This window comes from Mizuhopecten yessoensis, unplaced genomic scaffold (assembly GCF_002113885.1).
Source record: "Mizuhopecten yessoensis strain PY_sf001 unplaced genomic scaffold, ASM211388v2 scaffold1741, whole genome shotgun sequence".
NCBI lineage: Eukaryota > Metazoa > Mollusca > Bivalvia > Pectinida > Pectinidae > Mizuhopecten > Mizuhopecten yessoensis.
Genome location: NW_018404198.1, coordinates 62,991 through 70,747, shown reverse-complemented (window position 1 = coordinate 70,747; position 7,757 = coordinate 62,991). Strand labels below are relative to the sequence as shown.

Here is a 7,757-nt window from a genome sequence, read left to right as displayed (position 1 = left end):
AGTGTACCACCCTATTGAAGACACAATAGATAGTTATTAGTGTACCACCCTATTGAAGACACAATAGATAGTTATTAGTGTACCACCCTATTGAAGACACAATAGATAGTTATAAGTGTACCACCCTATTGAAGACACAATAGATAGTTATTTTCTAAAATGACTACATGCAAAAAACATCAGTTTAAATCTTGATTCTTGGTCAATAAATAAATTACGTATTTCCAGGAGATTGAGACAAATCTAATGTTCGACTTGCTGTCCACACCAATGGTAGATACATGTGCCGGTGAATACCGCAACTACTTTTTCTTGAAGAATGACATCATGGTCTTTTGTTTCGTGCTGCCTGTTGGTGGCGATTTTTTCTGAGGCGACTTTTTCTGCGGAGATTTCTGTAGAACAAAAAACTCTCATACAGCACTCATTGCATGTCCATATCCTAAGGGTACCATTGTTCTTCAATAAAACAATGTGCAGTCTACCAGAACAGTTCAGATGTCTATTAGATTAGTCAAAACCTAGTAAATCCTCAGGATTAAAAAATGTTCAACTGTTACATCAAAAAAAGTCTTGTTTTCTATTGTATTAATACAGAAAATAAAGAAGTACCACAATTAACAAAATTTGCGTGAGAACAGAAAATGGAACTTAGGTACAAACCTGCATGAATATCTCCAGTTGACATTTTATCAATTTTTTTACCACTAATTCGAAGGATTACCAGAAACTCTAACTTAAAAACTTTAATGAAAATTTGTTCTTGTCTTAGTTTGAAAAACACATATTTTTTTTCAAATCTGTTTTTTAAACAGAAACTACCTACTTTTTGTATAACTGTTACTGAAAGGATCAGGATTGAACATTTCCCTAACTCACCTGTGGGGACTTTTTCTGCTGAGGTTTAGGTGTTTCCTTGGTGACCGCTGGAGGTGGTTCCACATCGGAAGCATCGGTCGATTCACTTTCCCAAACTTTCTCCGTCACTGAAACACATGCATCCATTAAGATTCTTTCTCACTCCAGCTAACCTACCACAATACTGCAGTCTGTACACTCCAGCTAACCTACCACAATACTGCAGTCTGTACACTCCTAACCTACCACAATACTGCAGTCTGTACACTCCAGCTAACCCACCACAATACTGCAGTCTGTACACTCCTAACCTACCACAATACTGCAGTCTGTACACTCCTAACCTACCACAATACTGCAGTCTGTACACTCCTAACCTACCACAATACTGCAGTCTGTACACTCCTAACCTACCACAATACTGCAGTCTGTACACTCCTAACCTACCACAATACTGCAGTCTGTACACTCCTAACCTACCACAATACTGCAGTCTGTACACTCCTAACCTACCACAATACTGCAGTCTGTACACTCCTAACCTACCACAATACTGCAGTCTGTACACTCCTAACCTACCACAATACTGCAGTCTGTACACTCCTAACCTACCACAATACTGCAGTCTGTACACTCCTAACCTACCACAATACTGCAGTCTGTACACTCCTAACCTACCACAATACTGCAGTCTGTACACTCCTAACCTACCACAATACTGCAGTCTGTACACTCCTAACCTACCACAATACTGCAGTCTGTACACTCCTAACCTACCACAATACTGCAGTCTGTACACTCCTAACCTACCACAATACTGCAGTCTGTACACTCCTAACCTACCACAATACTGCAGTCTGTACACTCCTAACCTACCACAATACTGCAGTCTGTACACTCCTAACCTACCACAATACTGCAGTCTGTACACTCCTAACCTACCACAATACTGCAGTCTGTACACTCCTAACCTACCACAATACTGCAGTCTGTACACTCCTAACCTACCACAATACTGCAGTCTGTACACTCCTAACCTACCACAATACTGCAGTCTGTACACTCCTAACCTACCACAATACTGCAGTCTGTACACTCCTAACCTACCACAATACTGCAGTCTGTACACTCCTAACCTACCACAATACTGCAGTCTGTACACTCCTAACCTACCACAATACTGCAGTCTGTACACTCCTAACCTACCACAATACTGCAGTCTGTACACTCCTAACCTACCACAATACTGCAGTCTGTACACTCCTAACCTACCACAATACTGCAGTCTGTACACTCCTAACCTACCACAATACTGCAGTCTGTACACTCCTAACCTACCACAATACTGCAGTCTGTACACTCCTAACCTACCACAATACTGCAGTCTGTACACTCCTAACCTACCACAATACTGCAGTCTGTACACTCCTAACCTACCACAATACTGCAGTCTGTACACTCCTAACCTACCACAATACTGCAGTCTGTACACTCCTAACCTACCACAATACTGCAGTCTGTACACTCCTAACCTACCACAATACTGCAGTCTGTACACTCCTAACCTACCACAATACTGCAGTCTGTACACTCCTAACCTACCACAATACTGCAGTCTGTACACTCCTAACCTACCACAATACTGCAGTCTGTACACTCCTAACCTACCACAATACTGCAGTCTGTACACTCCTAACCTACCACAATACTGCAGTCTGTACACTCCTAACCTACCACAATACTGCAGTCTGTACACTCCTAACCTACCACAATACTGCAGTCTGTGTACATACCATAACAGGCAACTAGACACCCCTTTCTCAGGAATGTTTTATATACTTTTGGAATAAATTTCAGCATTTTTTTTTTAGAAATTTAATAAAATTCAACTAGAACACTGACAGCTCAGTAAGGGACCCATCTTGTGGCAATATATCCCCCATAATCATCAAGAAGCAATTTGTCCATATAGCTGAGCTTGACGTTTGATATTTGGACTTCAAAAAGAATCGCAAGAAAGCAAAATATACATTTTACATGTACTATAATGTGAGTCTTGTTTCCTTCCACCTCCATATTTGCTGGGCTAACAGAAATGTAAATACCAGTGCAATACTCATTTGTTAGCTTTGATTTGTTTTATTTCACCTTATATACCTCCTCCATTAAGAGCCAGGGTCAAAGTCAGATATGCACTTTGTCTTTGACATTTGGACCCAAATGACCTTGACCATTAACCCAGTGACCCTGATCTTTGATCAGTTGACTTATTCTTTAATTCGGACAAACTTTGCTTCTTAATATCATAACAAAATGTTCATAAGTGAAAAATACAAAACTTGGCCTTGACCCTTTGGACCCTGTAACCTGGACCTAAGGTCAGTTGACTCTGTGTTAAGTTCTGAACAACATTGCTTCATAATGTCATAACAAAATGTTCATCAGGGAAAAGGGAAAACATTTAACCTTCACCTTTGACCCTATGACCTTGACCTTTGATCAGTTGACTCCTTGTTTAATTCTGATCAACTTTGCTTCATCATGTCATAACAAAATGTTCATCAGTGAAAAGATGCAAATTTGACCTTGACCTTTGAATATAATGACCTTGACCTTTGACCTCGACTTTTTACCTCAGTGTGTCTCTTTGTTTAATTCTGAACAACTTTGCTCCATAATGTCATAGCGTAATGTTCACCAGTGAAAAGCTACAAAATTTGACCTTGACCCCTGACCCAATGACCTTGACATTTGGTCAGTTGACTCCTTGTTTAATTCTGATCAACTTTGCTTCATAATGTCATAACAAAATATTCATCAGTGAAAAGATGTAAAATTTGACCTTGACCTTTGAACCTAATGACATTGACCTTTGACCTTGACTTTTTACCTCAATGTGTATTTTTGTGAACTGAACATCTTGACCAAGTTTCATGTACATGGGTCAATAAATACCAAAGTTATCAGCCAGGAACAAAATTTGTGGACGGACAGACAGACAGACAGACAGACAGACAGACAGAGTGATTACTATAGGGCACCGATACGGGGCCCTAATTATTAAAGTTGTCTTTGACATCAAATTTTAGATTTATTTAAAGTAATAATATTTCAGTAAATTTGTGCCCAATATCACATAAACTTCAACCCTTTTTGACATTGGATATGATTTGACTGTTGATAAAACACAAATCTTTCCATTGATGAGGAAACTGACGATGCTGTCCATTACAGATGAGGACAATATCTGAATTAAGAACTACCCAGGATGTATCTATGATGTAAGTACTAGTTGGTCTAGGTTTTGACTCCTTGAGACACAACACATAACACAGCTTAAAGCAATACCTTAACATTGATGGACCAGAAATTATCTGAGGCATGAATTGTAGTGCAGAAGCTAAGATGCAGCAGCTTTGGTCTAAAATTCGGTGATCTACACTAACACTTAGTACTTAAATAAAAATCTGGAACTTGTCTGAACTTTTCTTTTAAGCTCAACCTTGTTAAAATGAAAATTTCTAAGACTAATTTCTAATTTCCTAAATATCATTTATGGGCTGATAACATAAATTTTTAAGCCAGTGAAAATGCTTGTTACAAACAAGATTAAAATATAATCATATAGTCTATATCAGTTTTTAAATAGTGCTCTTAACAGATTATACAAACTCTCTGACTAACTAAGGTTTAAAACTTACATATATCTACTAGTAAAAGCATGTAAATTTTCAGCACATGCTTGTTAAAAATACTTGCAGAAGATTTTTTGCCTCTCTGAAAAAATACAGTATTGATCTTTGTTAATATGTTGTCCAAAAGATATCCCTATACAAAGTAGACCTATTGGGAGGCACAGTAGTCTAGTGGTAAGACGCGAGGCTCGAGACGAAAGGGTTGCAAGTTCACGTCACGCCACTGTGTTGTATCTTTGAACAAGATCTATACTTTACTCTGGTTGTTCCAGTCTACTCAGCTGTAAATGAGTATGTGGTTGGGCAGTGCAAGAATTGTTGAATGCTAGCTGTGAGTGCCGAAATGGCAGCACAGCTGTATGCTCCCCAGGGAGTTGAGAAAGATATTGGCTGGTTGCAAAGGCCCTATAACCACGGATAGTAATTTGTGAACCGCTTTGAGACGACCTACAAACTAGGTTGTGATAAAGCGGTATATAAGATCCTCCAATTATTATTGATCATATATATTAATGTTTGTCTTTAACAGAATCATTTTCATTTTCTTAGTTGTTTATTCATGTTATATTTGATAAAAAGAACAACAAAAATTTGAGTGAATTTCTTTTAGCAAGTGACTTTTTTGATCACTTGCAAAACTTCCCTTGCAGCTAAAACTGGTAGTTTCGACCTTTGCTAACTCACCCATATACCCGTCATCATCCATAAATGTTTTGGGAACCTGCCGACGTGTCCGTTTTCTCCTCCTCTCCCCATTCTCCCGGTTCTCTGGCGATGGCTTCTGTGGGGAGCGTTTCTTTGGGCTTGGTTCTGTGACTTCCATTTCCTCCTCGGAGTCGGAGGCGAGAACTGTTACAAGCTCCCGTATCGGACTCGGGACCGGACTGTCATCTTCAATCTCCACATCTTGATAAAAAAAAAACTGTTATATAAATATCCTATATAAACAGAACCTGTGCAATCAGAAATCTTCGTGATGTTTGACAGGTTTAACAGCAGTAAATACCAAACAGTTTGATTTAATTAATGATATCTTATTGTCTGCAAAGGGAATCAAAGTGAAAACAGATTTAAATGTAAGACAGGTAACTCCACAGACAAAAAATAAATACATTTTCACTTTCAGTGAAATTTTGAATCTCATACAAAGAAGGAGCAATCCTATATGCCTTGAAAATTAATTGAAAACTTGAAATCAGTCACAAACTTAAGATAGATGACAAGGCACAGCAGTTAGGACATTAAAGAAATCGTCTTGCTGCCCATATAAAATGGCAAAACTAATAAAATGGAGATTTTTTATATTGGTAAATAATGCATTTAGAATTGATTGATTACATTAACATTGCTTAATCTTCTTGTTAGGCGCTGGTTCTAAAATATATACAGACATCAGAAAATACAATTATTTATTTTAATGGGGTAAGGCTTATTTTCAATTGGTAAGTCTGTACATAGATTTAAACGATTATAAATTGCACGACATCACTGCCATTCATATATCTCTTCTAAACTCATCCAGTTTTACTGGTCAAGGGTCCAGTTTTACTGGTCAAGGGTACAACTTGTCAGGGGTCCAGTTTTACTGGTCAAGGGTACAACTGGTCAGAGGTCCAGTTTTACTTGTCAAGGGTCCAGTCTTACTGATCAGTGGTCCAGTTTCACTGGTCAAGGGTCAAGTTTTAATGGTCAGAGGTCCAGTTTTACTGGTCAAGGGTCCAGTTTTACTGGTAAAGGGTCCAGTTTTAATGGTCAGATGTCCAGTTTTACTGGTCAAGGGTACAGTTTTACTGGTCAGAGGCCGCTTTGAGACGACCTACAGTCCAGTCTTACTGATCAGTGGTCCAGTTTCACTGGTCAAGGGTCAAGTTTTAATGGTCAGAGGTCCAGTTTTACTGGTCAAGGGTCCAGTTTTACTAGTAAAGGGTCCAGTTTTAATGGTCAGAGGTCCAGTTTTACTTGTAAAGGGTCCAGACTTACTGATCAGTGGTCCAGTTTCACTGGTCAAGGGTCCAGTTTTAATGGTCAGAGGTCCAGTTTCACTGGTCAAGGGTCCAGTTTTACTGGTAAAGGGTCCAGTTTTAATGGTCAGAGGTCCAGTTTTACTTGTCAAGGGTCCAGTCTTACTGATCAGTGGTCCAGTTTCACTGGTCAGAGGTCCAGTTTTAATGGTCAGAGGTCCAGTTTTACTGGTCCGATGTCCAGTTTTACTGATAAAGGGTCCAGTTTTAATGGTCAGAGGTCCAGTTTTACTTGTCAAGGGTCCAGTCTTACTGATCAGTGGGCCAGTTTCACTGGTCAGAGGTCCAGTTTTAATGGTCAGAGGTCCAGGGTTACTGGGCAAGGGGCCAGGTTTAATGGTCAGAGGTCCAGTTTTACTGGTCAAGGGTCCAGTTTTACAGGTCAAGCAGTATTAACATACCCTCCTCCTCACTGCTGCTGTCGAACAAGTCCTGCTTTATCCTCCTCCGCTTCTTCTTGTTTTCTGACTCGTCGTCTGGAAGTAAATAGGTTCTATTATAAATGCTTTGTGAATCTTTGTTCGCAGTAACGTGTCTACTCATACAAAGTAACAGTCCATCCACATCTGGGACAGTCATGCTATTAGATGTGCTTCGGGGGTCACTTTACAATGATGGGTGCAGAATGATCCTTGGATATTTTAAAAACACAATTCACCATTCTGACTTATCTATACAAACCCTTGTATATTGTTTCTTTTCAAACAAGCGAACAGCAGGAAAGTTTATCGTTGACATAAGGTTTTAATCACTGTGTAATCAACTAGTGAGATACTCAGGTCCAATAGTACCATCACATAAATATCCAGTATTGACAGCGAGCGTACTTTATTGCGAATCCAAAACTTATCATGGCATATTCAGTATTACTACAGTTAAAATTACGCCCAAGTATCCACCTAGGTTCAGTTCGTTCTGCGTGCGGCTTGCGTGCGGTTAGCGGTAGTCTAGCGTCTAGAAAGCGATCGTTCACCGTTCGAGCACCGTTCGTATGTTTCGTCTGTTTCGTTCGTATCAGCTAAATCGTTCCGTTCGGTTATTTCGACCGTCCCTATCGTCCAATTATTTCATTGGGTCGTTTAGTTCGGCTACTCCGTCCGGCTGTTCCGTCCGGCTGTTTAGTTCGATCGTCTAACTTACTCCGTCTTTTTGGGTTAGGATGCGCACGCAGTTTATCAATTCA

At 39.5% G+C, this 7,757-nt stretch overlaps 1 protein-coding gene across 3 annotated transcripts in view; it reads right to left on the bottom strand.

Annotated features, from left to right (window-relative positions):
• Nucleotides 1-7: 7 nt before the first annotated feature.
• Nucleotides 8-7,757, bottom strand: part of LOC110467267 (DNA polymerase delta subunit 3-like) — a 30,669-nt gene continuing 22,919 nt past the window's right edge. For all 3 annotated transcript variants that reach the window (XM_021524316.1, XM_021524335.1, XM_021524327.1), the window contains exons 11-14: nucleotides 6,976-7,050; nucleotides 5,238-5,459; nucleotides 880-986; nucleotides 8-395 (exon numbers count right to left, since the gene is read on the bottom strand). In XM_021524316.1, the coding sequence (XP_021379991.1) occupies nucleotides 303-395; nucleotides 880-986; nucleotides 5,238-5,459; nucleotides 6,976-7,050 (497 nt within the window). In that variant the 3' untranslated portion in view covers nucleotides 8-302. The remainder of the gene's footprint in view (nucleotides 396-879; nucleotides 987-5,237; nucleotides 5,460-6,975; nucleotides 7,051-7,757) is intronic.